Source organism: Diadema antillarum, unplaced genomic scaffold, assembly GCF_040938485.1.
Source record: "Diadema antillarum isolate AM-2024a unplaced genomic scaffold, OU_Dant_1.0 seq00000642_RagTag, whole genome shotgun sequence".
NCBI lineage: Eukaryota > Metazoa > Echinodermata > Echinoidea > Diadematoida > Diadematidae > Diadema > Diadema antillarum.
The window spans coordinates 264,914-283,746 of NW_027271556.1; the positions used below are offsets into that span (position 1 = coordinate 264,914).

Genomic DNA, 18,833 nt, shown 5'->3' on the forward strand with positions numbered 1-18,833 from the left:
TCAAATAACATTAAAATATATGCCACACTACTCTAAATGCCTTTTTTTTTTCATTCTACCTATGCATACTTCTGGAAAAGTTGCAAAGAGCAAAACATGCCAGCAATTTGTCTACATAATCAATTTTTCGAGAAAGAAAAAGATATTTCAAAGCTCAGTGATCATGCATTCTCAGGAAGAAATACGACTAGAAACACAACGACCAAATGAAAAGGCAAGTATGAAATAAACACAAGTATCTCTCCTGATATCTCACAAAGTATATGATTTAATTTCTGTTTCTTGATACAATGAGAAGTAGCATATTACCATACAAGTAATTTGGGGGAACAGAGAAAAAAAAATTGTGAGCAATTCTCTGTATGATACTGTAGGTGATAACAGAACAGCCCTAATTTAGATTTAGGAACATATTTCAATACACGCAAATTGCACATATTGCCTCTTTAAATGCTCATTACTTCCTCATGTGAAGTTGGAGGAGTGTAGCAACAAGTGACATTGTCTCCAGAGTCCCAACTTGAATACAGGTATGTGGGACTGAGGCAAGTACTGCATCCTACTGTACATGTAAGAAGGCAGTGTAGTTCAACTACAACACATTTTGTCCCGGTGGTTTTCAGTAGTCACTTGTCACTCTCTTCTCTGCACAGAATACGACCACTCTCATGTTAGACACAGGGAGGCTCCCTTTAACTCTTTTGATGTCGTGGACAATTATGATGAAATCAGGGCTGCCAACCTTGAGTAAGAGTTTGGCGTGAGACACTGCGAGGGAGCGGTAGTGACCCCCTGGCTATACTATAGCGCCTGGCAGCCTGCTGTGCGGCCGTACGTACGTACATACACAGTCAGTGTATGTAAAGCGATGTAAAGCACACGTCATAGCCATACATGTACTGTAATTTGCCAAAAGTACAAGCTACGCTCACGTGGTATAGGTAGAAACCAATCGTAATCCAATAGCTCGTCTTTGCGCGCAAACCGAAAACAATTATTATTGGTTAAGCTTTACACCCGCGTGGGAAAATCTCGAAATTTTTGGCTTGGGCATATCGATATTCGGAATATCAGAGAATTTAGAGATATATTTATTTTTGTAGTCATGTACATTCCATTTTGGGGGTTTAGCGTGAGATTTCGTTTATCAGAGTGAGACAGTCAAAATTGGTTGAATTGCGTGAGTCTCACGCTCAATGCATGAGAGTTGGCAGCCCTGTGATATACAGAGTCAATAGGGTGATACGGTTGTGGTCGTGCTGGGTATAAATCTTGGGAAGCTTGGTAAAAGGGCCACACACACTACTTTGTCCAAAACAAAATGTCTCCTCTGCCCTGGTTGCTAGGCTGAATATCAGGACAGGCAAACAAAATGTCTCCTCTACGCTGGTTGCTAGGCTAATTATCGGGACAGGAAAAGGTCTAAATGTATTAAAAGTACGCGGCTCACTTCACCTTCTGTTTGCACGCAAATTAGTCTTTAGATCTAGGCTTGATCTTTTACCGACACTTCCTTTCCTTGAATTGAATCAATCTCGAGGTAAATTGGTCTTGAATTTTCATGTATCAAGATCTCAGTACAATAAATGTGTACATGTACTCGCATGATATATTGTTGGACCACAAGAAATCTGACATAACTATAAGAAATTGGTGTAGGATATTGGAAAGATGGTGCTCCAACCACCGACTATTTTCAGGCAATTATGCGCCGATGACAATAACCGCCAAGGTTAAGCAGGATTCATAATCAAGTTATCCACTCATGAAAAACTCTCCGTGAATCACGCTCGTGAGCATGAATGTTTTTTTGGAACGAGAGAGTAAAAAAACGTGATCAGGATGTTTGCCCTGGCATGATTCAAGACTTTTCCTGTCAAGAAGTTTATAGAAAGAGAAAAGACACTGAGATAACAGGGCACCTGTACGAAGACCACAACGATGAAGATATATAGTTAAAAAGTCCACAGCAGCATGACACACAGAGCCACTGCTGGAAACAAAACCACCCCGTATGTACAGTAACAGAATGAGCTAGTTCCCAGTTATAACCTCAGAATGCATAAGATAAAGGTCATTGTAGATATTGTCTCGAAATTGACTCGTAACTTAGGTATTTTTTTTAAATGGATCGGTCTTCATCATAGATGTAAACTACGGTTTAAAATATTCATCAATGAACTGGGTTCATAACAGAATGTGTAGGTTAATGTGTATTCTTTTCAACCAAATCAACAAAAGTGCAGTCCTTCCATGTAAATTGCCACTTTCTGCTTGGCTGTTTTCAACTGCTCTTCTAAATGAAAGATCAATCCATATTTTGAAAAGTTTCTGGTTCAGAGGTACAATTTTTTTAATTGCAGACCACTGCTAATTGTGAACGGGCTTATCCTTTAAGAAACGTTTCATGTTCAGTGCTTGCCAAATTGTTGGGGTCTTTTTCCAGTTGTTCTTATTTTTCTTCTCCCACCCCCCCCCCCTTTCAAATACAGTATTGCACAATTACACATTAATATAGGGAATATAACTAGAGGGCATCTTCAGAGTGAAGAACACTCCTTACCTGTACTGAAAACAGTATAGTGCCTTTAAAAATCTTCAGTTGAATCCCACTTTACATTCAGTCTTAATGCTGAACATCAAAGACGAGTACACAAGTACTGCTAATAAGTGATAAGAGAAGACACTGCACAACACAACACATCACATCCTTACACAACATAAAATCGCTGCACTACACAATACTACACAACACTACACTACACTACACTAGACTGTACTACACTAGACTGCACTGCACTACACAACACTACACTGCACTACACTACACTACCTCAAAGTCGATACATATACATTGTATATCTAACATATCCGAGCCATAAATACAATTGTACCAGGAGGGCTCATGGCAACATTGCCACTTAGTACGATTACAAGATGCGAAACTCTAAACACAGACAAGATCAAACACAAGAGACGAGGACGTACATGTATCTCATGAAATAAAGGGCATAAACTCTACAAAGTCATGCTCACAAAACACAAGTGGTGCACACATTGCAGACATTTGCAAAACAGATCAGATAGGTACACAGTTTACCATTTCTTTTAGGGTGATAGAGAAAGAAAACACTGACGAACAATGCAGAACTACTCATATGAATTTCAGAATGGCAAAATATCACTGCAACTAGAAAACAGGCATACTATCATGCAACACAGCAGGCATATTAAGAAGCAAATACTGTAAAAGCTGTTATTTTCATGAGGGTTCAATTTTTGCCACTTTCGCAAATCACTGTTGGGCTCCGAATATCTCAACACACGAAGATATTGCGAACAGACAAGCATTTGTGCACCTGCAATAGTCTTGGTGTTGAATCGCTAAAATAACATCTCGCAAAAATGTCTGCGACCTCATTCACAAAAATATCTTTATGCAAAAAATAACAGCTTTTATAGTACAGAGTGCAGAGTCTATGAGTATTAATTCATCTCTGTCAGAGAAAATGGAGAGCAATTTCAATGCATGACTTTTAGAGAGACAAGGGTGCAGGGAAGGGCAGAAGGCGGAAGTCATGGGTCAAAACAGGAGGTGGAGTGTGTTCTCATTCCGTTCTACCTTCGCCGCTCGACCGTCGGATCTTCTCCTGCGAGAGCCGCCTCCCGATGACGGGCCTGGAGTAGTCCCACTCCTCGTACTCCTCGGGTCGGTAGTCCATGTTGTTGCGGTACATCCCGTCTCTCCTGCCTCCTGATGTCATGGAAACGGGAGTGCAGCGATTGTTTGGGGAGGGGGGAAGGGGGCCGTGTGTGGGGTGGTGATAGTCAGTAAAGGGTTGTGGGAAGGTTACATAACTCTTCTGTTTTTTACAACAGGCTAAGAATGCTTGCCGTTTAATCTGACCTAACAGCTGATTTGCTGCTTGCAATGAGTATCTGTAAGCGCATCTTCAAGAAAAGGATCAGGGTTAGACCAGGTTTGAAATGCAAACACTAAAAATTGGCAAAATTGCAGCTTGCATCAAAGTGATGATACTCTCAGGATTGAATCCATGCCCAGAGTTTCATGAACAAAAGAAACAAAACAGTTATAAAAACCCTGATCAGAGGAGAATGTGTGAGCTAAAGAAATCTGAAGAATGTGTTGGGATTTTTTTGTTTTCTTTTCAATTTGCTTTCAACTAATAGCTGAAGTGCTCACCTTCAAATTGGCTTCTGTGAAAAAGGAGGGCTAGTAAGAACAGAACTACACCCTTAAAATCTAGCACCAACAGCACTTTACAAGGTGTGATCACTGTCTTGTTACCGTAATGTTACCACTACCTTCAACTTCAAATACAATCATACGCAGATCAAAACTACACATTGATGTTCTCTTTATGCTAAACTCTGTATATAAAAGAAAATGTACAATTTTCAAGGTCAGTATTGCAGCAATTTCAACCCCATGTATGCAAGTCACATACGACCACGCTACATCTGCTAAGCAAGATGTCCTGAATTTAAATATTTAAAAGGATTGAGCATAAATGGGCTGGCCTAGAATATTTATCCTGTGTCGCTACATCTGTAATAAAAGAAGTATTGTCAGAAGCAAGCAAGTGCTGCTGAGAGCAAGGCGTATTAGATGCATGAGAGGCAGTGCAAAGGTTATGGCTTACAATGACGGTACAAAATGACTTGTTTCAAATCTACAATAAATATATAGCTGTGCAAAAGTTAGGCTCTTTTACAATTAAGATGTCATAAATGTGGACAATAACAAAACTACAGTTATATTTTAGACCCAGAATCACTATTCTGATATTACAAAATGCAGTCATGAAAATCACCATCATAAATTTTAAAGCTCTTGATCATAATTTGGGAATGATAACAAATGTTCATGCAGTTTAACACACACCACACCAACATCTTTGCTACAATGCAGGGGGTAAATTGTGCAAACTATGGGTACATTCGAGCGCTCTCCTAAAGCGTACCGTACCATATCATTCTTGCACTCAAACGCTCCAATAGTGTACCGTACAGTACCATACCAAGCCAAAAATGGATCACTTCCCAATGTGCTTCAAAAGTGTTCTGTACCATACCAGAAGTTGGCATGAGAAAACGGTGCATAACTTGCACTACATCAAATACAAAAACTTGATTCCTCTTTTTTGGAGACGCTTGTATAGCATCCCAGCACACCAGGTTCATGACTCTGTTGCTATAAAACATATGACCCCTCTTACTCAAGTCTAAAATAACTCATGAGGTACACTTTCTCCATGCGGAGCGCTCAAAACGCTCACAATCTGGCATGGTATGGTACGGTACGGTACGGTACGGTTTGGTCTGCTTCGCTAATGAGTGCTTGAACGCAGCCTATGGTTCATCAGACTGGATCAGAGATTTATGTATTTATTGCCAGAGTCACACTATTATGTCGACTGTTGGGGGAATCTTCTTGGGACCATTTCTTTGCTGACAAGTGAGCCACGCTTATCACTTTGACACATTTGAAAAAGCAAGCAATGTGAGTTCAGCCTTGTCAACTGCTCAGTAAGTGGGCATAAGACAGTCAAATAGGCAAATGACATATTGGCAACAATAGCCATTAAGACTAGGTATTACATAATAGTGTAACTGACCAAGACCGTTCAAAGTTAACACACTTTAACAAGGACATCAGCACTACAAGAGTGATGAGGTGCATCAAACACTTTTCTCTACATTAAAGCAGCTTCAAATAATGCATCAATGGCAAACTGCTTGCATTTTGTCATTTTCTTCTCTGTTTAATTCACGCTGACATGGTCAATACAACCCAACACCGTACAGTTATCGAAAGAGACCCATGCAACTGCCAGGAGAGAAAAAAAATGTTGCTCCGGTATACCTTCTCCCGCTTTGCGTATCCTCTCGAATGACGGTCTCCGCCTGACAACGTTCGACCTCCCGCCGTCATCCCCGTCCTCACTCTTGCCCTCCGTACTGCTAACGCTGGAGCTCCGCGATGCCGACCGGTGGAGTGCGTTCTCTGACGAGGCGGGCGACACCGATATCCTCCGTGGGGAGTTTGCCGGCGAAATCTGCGTTGCTTGTCGTAGACCTACCACAATGGAATTCAGAATCATAGAATATGGAATTTTAACTTTTGAACATTCAATTTTGCAATAATGGCCCTTAGTAGAAGAGAAAGAAATTGGTAGCCTTGACCTAAGTTAATCAAACACTAGTTTAACTTGACTATTAAATGCAACGTTTGTTCACTAACCATCTTTAAGGGTATATGTACCAGTTGTCGTATTCATATTTATTCCTCGGAAGACTTGCTTCCATCCTGAATCTGTGGGGTAATATCTCCTTTTCATCTGCAAACATCATCAAAGAATTCAAAACAGCAATTCCTTCACACAAATCATGATACACATTTACATTTGTCTCACTACAAAGTATGTGACTGATGGTGTGACGGTAATGTGAAAGAAACAAAATTTACAATACACGACAAAGAAAGCTAATACATTCACCACTCAACTATCGTGGTTTACATCTATGCTGATCTGTTGCTTTGATTCTACCTATTACATTAACCCATTTAAGAGTAGTCCCGGGTAAAATCAGGCAGGCGTATATGGGAAATGTGTGTTATTGCAAAATCGACTCATCCTCAACGTGTTGAATACCAACCTCTCTGCTGAGTTAGTTAGGATGGCTATGCATGAACATTACCCCTAAATTTCTTTATTCCCTCCCCCAATGTATTAATCATTGCAACATCATAATATGCCAAAGTGATGTTTACATTAGTCTTACAAGATAAGTGTGAATGAACTTACATCCCACTGAGAATCCCAGAAAGCCTATCAATGCACAACAGAACTTTGACCTTTACCGACTTCCTTTAATTTCCTCTTTCAAGAATGGAATATCTTGGCATCCTTTAAATGCCACTTTTATCACCACTTCCTTCCGTATTGTGGTATCATGACAATACACACACACACACACACACACACACACACACACACACACACACACACAACTGGTACACAATGCCAAGATTTTCCCCCAATCAAGCTGTTGTATTGTTCTACCCTTCACTTGCTCATGCTCGCAACATTTGGAACAAAGCAATGAGAGATTTTTATTGCGGCATATTCTTAACGAAAGTGGTCCAAGCAAATCAACATGAGAAGTCTGAGAGTTTAATTGTTTATTCTGGTATTTGGAAAACAGCTAGAAAAATTAAAAATGTTATGCCTCAAGTCCTTTCTATCAAAATGTTGTGCTCAGGACCTGAATAATGAAATTAAACACATATTTCTGTCCACACTTTATCTTTAAAAAGAATTTTGGCCATTTCTACCCATATTTGTAAGTATACTCAGTTACATACACACACAGACAGAGAAAGAAAGAAAGAAAGAGAGAGAGAGAGAGAGAGAGACACACACACACACACACACACACACACGACACACAAATAATATCACTCATTCCGTGTTCAGCTCACTTCTTTCAAGTACTAACTACAGTGTTCAAAGGCATTGTAAGTACACTGCTGTAAGTTAGACTCTCATTTCAGAATGGAACAATTACCCGACACCTGCCTGGTATTGACAAGCATTTTAAGCCCATCCTTACAGGGACTGCACATACCATGCAGTAATCATATGAGGAACCCCCACATCTGGGAAACAATGAATTAAACCATCTTCAATAATACCTCCATGTTGACCACAGGTGGCAACAGTGTGAGGTTGATTAGGACTACCAGGCTGTGGTACACTGACCCACTAACTGAGACTAAGGCCTGTTCTTACTCCAGAACTCACAGTGAGCTATTCACATCAGACACTTTTACAGAGGCAGGTAAACGTATACTCATGTCTTACAGGGCTTGGCTGCGGCTTTTAATGGTTTGAGACAGCATTGCATGTTTTCATCTACCACTCTGTTTCGACGGAAAATTAGATCACAAGGACTCAAATCTGTAACCTTTTATTTGCAGGGCAGTGGTATCTACCACACTAAACTTGAAGCAGGAAATGATCATATCACAATTTTTTTAAAAGAAAAAAAAATCAGAAAACAAAAATTCCTAGAACATGGATAATACGATATGGAAAATAGCATTTTGACAATTTTTACAATCTATTAATAAAAATAAAAAGAAAATAGAAAACTGATAATGCTGTCTCAGAACCCCATCCCCAACATGGGGGGACTGACACGCCCACTCACTTTCCTCCTGCATCCTAGCAAGGATCTGTACATCGGTGACATCCTCCAGCTTGGCCAGGCCCATCCTTTCCTCGTTGCTCTGCCGCCTCTCTCTCCTCGGGATCGGAGCTGGAGGGGGAGACTGGCTACGGGGAGATGTTTCTAATTTTTCTGAGGGGGATGGGGAGGGGTAGAGGGAGAATGATAAGCAAAGAGTTGTCAAAATCACCGTCATTCCTGCGCCCCACCACTGTTTTTCTGACGAAGTTACAAGAAAGCCCAAGAGCGAGAATGAACTGTTCACTTCACTTTCTGAAAACAGAATGATAAATTATTGGTACGGCATATCATTTTTACAACACAGCTAAATAATATCAAGGCAGTGTTGGCACGGCAACCAGGCACATCAAAATCACATATTCTCTGGTATATAAGGATTCTAAACCATTATTCATCCTGTCTAAGACAACATACAAGATGAAAAAAATATTTTTTCCTTTTCCTTCCAGGGTTCTGACTTTGGTATGCATTTAACTCTTGGTTGAGACAACATGGCATACTTTGAAAATCATGGCCCTATTCCATAAACACACAATTTCAATTTGTTAGTAGTTATAATCATACCAGGGACCATCACTAGTACCACAATGCTTACAAGCAATTGGTTGTTGCCCTGCTATTGTTATAGAAACAGAGATTATCCAAAGAAGCTGCATTAGTTCTAGGAATGCTCCCGACACAGGGCATTGGGCATATGTAATTTGATACAACACCACCTAATGGGCACATGTCACAGGTGAAAAGTGACAAATATGTACATCAGTGATCATAAATTATTTTACCTATTCCTCTGAGCGGATCTGCACTTGAATTGTTGGGAATTTGAGGCTGCTGTAGAGTCAGTACATTGGGCCCCATGCTATTTCTGTTGGCTATAAGGAGGCAAAGAGGAAAAAAAATATCAATCAAAATATGCATATAAGTAATATGTGCATTAACTACATGAAAAGAGACAATTTCTGGTCAATCAATCAACATTTCCACAGTACTCAGATAGAACTGATTGATTTTGCATAATCATCCGGAATGCATTTTGTAGTCATGCTTTTGGTATTGAAGTCAAGGGCAACATTAGGTATGTAAACAGTATTTTAAAATATGAGGTACAGGAAGGCTCACTCATAATGGAAACCCCACATATATCGCTCAGTTAAAGCATATAAAAAGGAAAGAGAAAAGATATGTGTGACACAGAAAGAAAGAGAGAGAGAGAGAGAGAGAGAGAGAGAGAGAGAAGAGAATATTCAGAAAGAACAGAGCAGATATAGAGGATAGTCTATGTAAACTTTCATCAATCTGTTGCCAATTTACAGTAAATGTAGAACTTATCTGCCTCCACAATCATTTCTAGTACTGTCCATACACAGGTTGTACACCACAATCTCAACAGGAATTACTATCCCACTGGCAATCAGGTGCAACAGTTGTGAGGTGCATATTGCAGCAAATCTCATTAACAGTAACACAAACAATTATTCAAAGCACTTTCCATGACTCTGGAAAAAGATTCACAGCCATGATAGTGTCCATCTGTACTACCCATCTTCTTTTACCATATACTGCTCTATCTTTCTGCACTTATCACTGCTCTCACTTTCTACATAGTAAACAGCCAAAGCATCGTGTCTGCGTGTCTGTACTGCTCATCATGATTATCACAGAGCAGAAAAACATTAAAGGGCAAATTCCACAATCAAGTTACACAAAACTGAATCACGATTTCTGACTAAAGTTCTTTAAAATTTAGAAGCATTTGATGTTATAACTTCTGTTATAACTTGACTACTCGAAGTGGTAGACATCCAGCTAAGCCCATACTTCACTCAATATTCATCAAGTGTTTCAGTTCCAATAGTAAATCGTGTCATTCTTTTTGACAGTTAGCCCTTTCCTGAACTTTAAAAAGAAAGCTACATCCATACGTATTGCAGCAAGAGAGTGGCAAACACTAGCTGCTGACAACCGGCAGGAAACACTGATAGTCTGGCCGGCTTTGGCTGCCATGATAACCATGAAATGAAAACATGGTGTGGCCAGTCACAGACTTGTTTGTGACTAGGAGCAGTTGAGAAACTTGCAACGTGTGGCTCGCTTGGGAAAGCGAAACCACGGTTGTACTTTATGAAAGTGAAGGACTTCTAGGGGCGTGCGCTCCTCAAAAATGGTGGGATGCTCATAGAAAAATACACATAAAAATGATCGAAACATGACCTTCTTGGCATTAAATCAAAGATAATAATGTGTGCTGAAAATGAAAAACAAGATGCACATCATTTGAAAATATTCAAGAGAAATTGTTTTGTTGTCACTTCTATTCAAGGGCAAGCTTTTTTGGGGTTTTTTGTTTTGTTTTGCTGTTTTTAAAGCAAAAAAAAAAAAAAATATCTATGAATACTCTCAATCATACCTGCATTTCTACCACAATTATACTGAGGCCTACAAACATATTTGAATATCATGTTTTATTAGTGTTTTACTCAATACAAGGTAATAAGCCAAGACATCAAATCTCGGTGAATGCTCAGAATATCCCACACTACTCTCCCCTCTTTTCTCAACAACTATTCCAATCCCTGACGACTGGTGAAGAGCTTGAGTCCAGGTTTGCACAGCCAACAATGACGCCTTTGTGTGTTGAGTGCCTCATATCGTCAGATTAAGCACTTGGGCAAACAGCGTCAATTCAAAACATGGCATAGTCTACGCAAGATTTAATATTCTCCTCATAGAGAAGATATGAATGTCCATGCCTCAAACTCTCAAGCATGAAATAACTGAATACCGTCTTGACCTCCACTTCATCCCCATTCGTCTCATTGAAAATTCACCTCACTGGTGAGCAATCCAAGTCCACAACATGGCTCAGGCAAAGAAAAAAACCAACGAGAGAAATGTTGTCAAAGATCTCAAAATAGCATGACTCTGACGAGCAGACAGCCATAAAGCGGGATGACCTTTCCCTGTGCAAGGCTATTGTTTTCTTTTACAACGTAGCACAGACTGAATTTGTTTTATACGTAGGAGGATATGGTATTTGGACAATTTGTAAAGCACTGCAGCAACAAGAAATTTAAGAAAAATCAGTATTATTAAATACATAATGGGTTACAGAAATGCTTTGTTCTGCAGAAGGACTATACATTCTTTCCAGCACTAGTTTCAAAAATAGTGGACATTATAGATATTTTGCAAAACTGCAAATTCCTATAAATTTAAGGCAGTTGAAGACAGGAATTTCACTGTTTCTAAAACTTGTTCATTCAGAGAAAAGACAGTTTGACTGCTATTGTGCAAATTTTCATGCATCAATCTATGGTCTGGTGTCATGCCGAGTCCTTGATATTACAGTCCTGCATGTACATATTCATGTTGGACATCAGGAAGGGCAAGCAAACACCTAGTTGCAAACTAGCGCGTGTCAGATTCCAGTCGCTCAAGTAGAAACCAACACAAAATTTGAAGAAGCTCATACCTCATTTTAAAACAAGAGCTGCCTTGAGATGTGATCAGTCTTAATGTCGCGCACCCCCCCCCCAAAAAAAAAAAAAAAAGACAACAAAAGTACTCCTCTGGCAGTGAATTCCAGGAAAAGTTGGCGCAAAAATGGCAAACTTCAGAAGTTTCCTGTGTGTTACACCTACCTCTTGACACCTCGTCTAGCTTTGCCAGAAGACTCTTCTTGGCCGACTCCTGGTCCCTGGTGGGATGCTCGAAATCCTGCCGGACCCAGTCGTACGGACTGACCGACTTCTGCTCAGGAGTGGCCACTTTGATGGGTGATGTATATAACCTGGACATGGTAAAGAAAAAAAAAAGATTGAACAATGACCTTTTTGTGTTGTTTTACTAAGAGGCAGAGATTAACCCTTTGAGGATGAGTCCCGAGTACACTCGGGCAAGCTTCTATGGGAAATACGTGTTGTAGCAAAATCAAACCGTCCTCAATGGGTTAACACTTAGGAGCAGGTTATACTCTCAAATAAACATCAGATAATTATGTGGCTCCCAATAAATGTCTCTGGTTTTTGTGATAAAAATAAAGATGAAAACAGGTATCCCAATGATCTTCACTATTTCTGCAATGAAGAAATTGGAAATTAAATAGAGGCATAGTGGTAATTAAGGTATGTATTAAGTTATCACTCTCCTGTGAAAAAAAAAAGAAAGAAGGAAAGACAACAATTCAAAACTTTGGTCCATCATCACTAATACTTTAATCACTATCCAAGATTCTCCAACATTAGCCATTATTCCAGGGAAAGTAATTTTTCACTCTGTACTAGCCACTGATATACAGAAGATACTTTGTATACACTTTATACATTGTTATAAAATACAAAACATATTATACTACAATCTTTTTTCCTTTTAAATTGTCTTTTTTGGGGGGGTCTTTTTTTTAACATAATGTCAGCATTACAGAAACTGTTGGGATATCACTAATTTCTCTCCACTGACTGTGCTGATTGCACAATTTGCCCAACCTGAAACTGGGTCATTGCCTACACTATACCACACCAAGAAGACTGAACGGGTACAAGTACATGTACAATGTATAAATCCCTTCTACACATGTGAAGCGCAACCTCTAACTGACGGCATGCCCCATACATGTGTTATGAATCAGCTTCACCTTATGGTTCCCTGGCAAGATTTTGTTGTCGTCTTTTTATTCTTTTCTTCCCCCACTAACATATGGCACTGTGTATAGTACTACACCCATTCTGCCTCTCCTTGTATACAGATACCTCAATCACATCTACCCCATCCCCCTCCCCTCCCCCCCCCCCCCATGTGCCAGCATGCTCAAGCATATTAAACACAGCTCTGTACAGAAAACTAGTTCCCCTCCCCCACCCCCACCTCCATCCCCAGACACACCCACATGCACACATGTATGAAAAAGTCATGGGAGATAAACAACGCTCAGAGTGGGCCATAGACATAACACGTAGTAAGTAATCGTGACACTACATCATACATCCATTCCAGGAAAGCATGTGCAAGGCTTATTGTACACGTGCAACAGCCGGGTCGCATGTTTAACCACATTTGCTATTCGAACGCCACAACTGTTGCCAGACATACTGTACATTGTAGGTACACTTCGCTTCACAGCATTCTCTCTGAAGCAGCAGGATTACCAATCATACTCTGAATACATCTCCAAGAGTATCTATTACACCCTGACTTTATGCATCCTGTATTGCATCCTTTTGCAGATCCTAGCCCCCAACTTTACACGTTGTAGATGCAGTGTGTGAATATTATCACTCAACTAGTTTCAGATTTTGTTCTGCTCTTATATTCTTACTCTCAGCTCACAAATGTTATAGATACAGTAAACTAGCAACCAACCGACTACATGAATTTCAGAATCTTGTTCAAGGAGTGCTTAGTTTGTGAGATATTTTGTTTTGAATAGGTTATTTAATGTAAAACGAGGAATGGTCGGGTGCATTTTAATTTCGTGAATTTCGCGAGCGCCAACATTCACAAAATCTAAATGCACACGAAAGTCCTTGTCTACACTATACATGTATGTATTGAACGCCGGTGGCAATTCGCGAAAATTTCATGCCGCGAATATATCGCGTTTTACAATAATTTACAACACAGATGGGATGTTGTATCTCATGGTTGAAATACAACTTTGGCATATATATACAAGAACATTTTAATCCATGTTCTGTAAATACCTGCAGGGCTTGATAGATACACCAGTCACATGAAATATGGGTATTCTGCCAGACCTTGTGATGTTCACAACTTCAAAATTATAGGAACCTTATAGGAACCGGATGTACAACATATTATATCGATGGGAAATTATCATATATGAGAGGAAGCGGTCTCATTTCATCACTGGCAGTCCGCCATTCACTCTACTTAACTCTACTGATCTCTAGACTACGAAGTGTACACCCCATCACATAATTCATCCAAGGCCTTCAACAACACAGATGTGTACTGGCAGGCGTGCATTCGAACCATGCTGCATTATTTATCGCACACACGTCTCCGAACATTAACGCCACACGCGGAATTACAAGCCAGCATTCCCACGGGCAGAACATTCCTACTGTGAACTCCGAGGCGACTACCATAAGCGTAATAATATTGCGTCGTGCTCGTAAAATCCTGCTGTTCTCCAAGGCTTGGATATTGAGTCCCTGACACCCAACAGGACTGAATGGATCAATACAATCAATTAGAAGACCAATATCAGGGGCCCCAGTGTTGAGAAGAGGGGTATTTTGTTTGGATCCCATATTTTTCTTTTGTATCCTTCCATTATTTGGAGTGTGGGAATATCAGCATCACAAAATTAATTCACGGGTGCCTCTCTCATTTCCACAGAGGTCGTCATTTATTTCACGTTTGTACTGGGGCGCACTTTCGGATGATGAGCTTATGTAGGGAAATGCTATCGCACTATCCACTCGTTATCATCTCTCTCTTTCTGATGTGATGGAATTTCAAGGGCAGCAGCTCATTAAAAAATGATAAACTGTATTTCATATTCAGACCATCAAAGTATGATTAGCATGGAAACAGATGCACTTGCAGACTCTCCCAATTGATAACACAGTTAAATTCTGATTTACTGAGGATGGATGTTGACAGATATTTGGTGTATAATAGAAGCAATTGTAGTAGCAGTAGAAGTAGTAGTAGCACTAGTAGTAGTAATGGTAGTAACAGTAGTAATAGTAGTAGTAGTAGTAGTAGTAGTAGTAGTAGTAGTAGTAGTAGTAGTAGTTAACACAGTAGCAGTAGTAATAGTAGTAGTAGTAGTTAACATGGTAGCAGTAGTAGTAGTAGTAGTAGTAGTAGTAATAGTAGTAGTAGTAGTAGTAGTAGTAGCAGTGGTGGCGGCAGTGGTAGTGGTGGTGGTGATAGTAGTACTTGTATTACATGTAGCAACTGCAACATCAATAATAATGTTTTGTTTTGCTTTGCTTTGGATTTAATTCATGTGGCCACCCAGGTAGCCCTAACAACCACAGGAACAGGTTACTAGTACCACAAACTGATGGCTCTTAATCATCTCTAAAGGACTAGGCAATGAGGATAAAGTACCTCATCTACGGGCACAACCCCTGCTGCCAGTGGACATGAACCAGAGACCTAAAAATTAAGATTCTGTGTTCAATATCCACTGGGCCACCACAGCTCCTTTGAATGATGACCTTAGCTACACTTCAAGACAATGCATTCAGGTCAGACCCATAACATAAATAATAGGCACTTACAAATGTATAGTACATTCATCCCGAAGCAAATGTATAGGCCCCCTAGATGTCACACAATATGGGAGCAACATGAATATAAGCATCCCTGGAGGCATTTCATCAAGCGTTTTGTCAGTATTTTTTTCCTGACAAATGTGCTCTCAGCCAATTAGATACAAAGATTTCATTAGCTCAAAACAGTTCGTGAGAAAAAATATCTTGATAAAACGCTTGATGACATGCACCCCGGATACATTGTACATGCCTTGGTATCAGTATCTGAGTCGGGACAAGGCATCTAGGTAAATAATTTCTCCACTTATTACACTGTCAACAGTACACTCCCAGCAATAATGGGGTACTGCTATAAGCAAGATTTCTTCTCTCTTTAATCCCCCCCCCCCCACCCCCACTCCCCAGGCAAGACTTATGTTGTCCTAATCTCCTTGTGAACCCAACGCAGTCAGCACAGCTATAGTATGTTATGTTTGATTTTCCCACAACCAATGGACAATGTGGGCTACCAGAGCAGGCCAAACGTATTGCGACAATACAATTGGTGACTTTGACAGAGTTGCTTTACAATGTATGATAAGTTTTGAAATGGCAGTATGAAATAGATATCAAGATCCTTCTCCACATGCCTAGGGCATATGTATGCATTAGTATCACATTTTGATCCTTTTTTTCTGCCATTTCACATGTGCTAGCCTGAAGATATACAATGCCCTTACAAATTCAGCCCCAAAAAGTCATCTCATTTTTCCTTTGGGATACACTGTGTCAGCCCAAACACAGTCACAAGGCCAAGGCCATACACTATTGTAAGCTTCTCAGAATAACGAGATCACATAATGTGATCCTTCGTTGAATCAGCGGCGTTCCACATACACAGTATCTCGACGTGAATGTAGCTGTACAATGTCACATTGTAGTTACACTTTATCTGTTACATTCTAATGGTACATGTACATCCTGCTTCAAACGGCATGTCTCTCCCTGTATTAAACTGTCAAGTTCCAAAGTATGTCTTTAAAAGTATTCTTAAAATACATATTCTGACACTGATATGAGTCATTGCATTTCTCTGCTCAAAGTGCAGTGAGATTTCCCTGTCTCAGTCAGTCTTGAAACAAAAGTGATGCACACAGAAGCAACTCCTAGCATTCATTCTTTGAATTCTCCAATAATCCATTCATTCTCTGTTTTATCCACAACAAAATTCTGCAGAGAGAAATCACAACATTCTCTTGAGATGATGGCTTGTGACGCACACACACACATGGGAGAAAAAGAAAGGAGGCAATATTTTCCTTGTGAATCACGTGGCTGAGAATAATTTTCACTGTGGTCAGGGACTGGGACTGTTGGAGGAGGAGGAGGAGGAGGAGAAGAAGCTGATGGATAGATGCACATTGCTATGGAAACATCTCCTCTGGAGATTATAACTACCAGTGAGGGGCCAATGGATAGGGCAGTGCACTTTGAATGTAGGTCTTACAGCCTCCTGAGTGTGAACTCTGGATAGGATATAATAATGTATACATGGAACAAATTTAGCTGAGTGTAACCATTGGCAGATGATTAATTCAGAGATACAATAGACAAGAGTGAGATTTAGTCTGCAGCTCCAGACTTTTATTTGATGTTATGCTATTTACATTGGGCTTTGGTTTGAAACTGTCAGTGATCACTACCTACAGTGTATGTTTTTTTTCTTTGTTTGTTTGTTTTTTTGCCCCAGAAAACCAGATTTTTTTTTTTTTAGCCTCAAACTACCATGTACTCTGTACAGCTACATAACATCCAGCTGTACTTCATCAAGCGATGCTGATGACAGAATGCTTTTAGCGCAATGGCAATACACACACACATACACATGCATACTCACTACAATTTATCACAAGTGATTCTATTTTTGGAAGTCCAAGCAAATTGCTGGACATCGCCATCTTGTGCAGTAGATGGCCCGCATTCCCACTCTACTGATGCTGATGGGCTACTGTTTATTTCATCCTGTCAAAAGATACAGATTGGCTGCTAACATGGGATAACGAAAGACTTCCATGCCCAGCCCACATATTCTTTAAAGGCACATGGTCCCAGTGGTTTAGTCAAATGCGTACGCGGGCGCACGGCACAAGTTTCCTATAGAGACCTATGCTATCGACTCCTCTTTAGCGCTTACGCAGTGACCCATTTCCCCGAGTCCGAAGAAGTCCGATCCACTGTAGTCAGTGGTCCGATCACAGTTCGGCTCATGATTCGGCTGAGGGGGATGACAGCTTTAGCAAACTTCTTTTGTGACGCCATACTAAGAAGCTTGCACATATGCACGCACCCTGGCATTACTACAGACTGCGTGATGCGCAGAGAAGACAACGAAGGCAACGTTACCTAGCAACACCTACGCACTTTACTCTTGATGACAGCTCAACTTCGGCAATCTTCGTATCAATGCTAACGGTGATCGGCACTATCATTCAACAGCGCCCTCTAAACTACTGGGACTATGCTCCTTTAAGCAATCACCTGGTCAGCCCACAGATATATATGCAGATTATCATAGCACTAGGACATTTTATGTATGCATCAGTAGTAGTAACCTACATTTGTAACATCTGCAGACAAGGTGACTTTTCAGATGAACAAAAGATGTCCTAACATTAAAGTCAAAATCAGCTGAATCTCACTCAGAGCCTTCATAAACTTGCAAGCTCAAAGGGAGAAGCAATTATACACCAATCAATGCCAAGTTTCACATGCAATCAGAATTAGCTCCCTAAATTGGATGGTGCTTAACGTTGCCAGTCATTCATATGCCATAATGTACTGTTGTATTTTCAGACACCATGCCTTACATGTCAGCCTGTGCCAAAAATCTTTGTAGCAATGCACAACATCAAGTTATTTTTACTTCCATTAAAACAAAAGCCACAAACTGGAACATAGATAAGAATTATTTTGTGATGAGGTATTCAAAATATATAATTATGTTGAGTCTGCTACAGAAATGCACAGAAATGGTGTCTTGGTAAATATCTTTATAATGAATTATACATTTTTATAATCACAGAAAGTGGGTATGCCAAATACCCAAATAGCTCTCAAGCTTTAAAGGGTGTGTACAGTTCTGGTCAAGGTGAGGATTTAGCTTTTAACATTTTGTGAGATATTCAGAAACCACTCTATGAGATGTCAAAGAGCATGCAATTCTAAAGGGTATCAAAAGTTTATTTGATGAAAATCGGTTTTGAAATGGCTGATATATCCAAAAACAAGGTGAAACAAAGAGATCCTAATAAAGTTGTGGCATGTCGC

At 40.0% G+C, this 18,833-nt stretch overlaps 1 protein-coding gene across 1 annotated transcript in view; it reads right to left on the reverse strand.

Annotated features, from left to right (window-relative positions):
• The window catches only part of LOC139736375 (uncharacterized), a 46,546-nt gene that overhangs the window by 15,290 nt on the left and 12,423 nt on the right, over positions 1-18,833 (reverse strand). The window contains exons 2-6 of the mRNA XM_071647130.1: positions 11,919-12,067; positions 9,060-9,149; positions 8,239-8,388; positions 5,888-6,100; positions 3,623-3,754 (exon numbers count right to left, since the gene is read on the reverse strand). Coding sequence (XP_071503231.1) covers positions 3,623-3,754; positions 5,888-6,100; positions 8,239-8,388; positions 9,060-9,149; positions 11,919-12,067 — 734 coding nt within the window. The remainder of the gene's footprint in view (positions 1-3,622; positions 3,755-5,887; positions 6,101-8,238; positions 8,389-9,059; positions 9,150-11,918; positions 12,068-18,833) is intronic.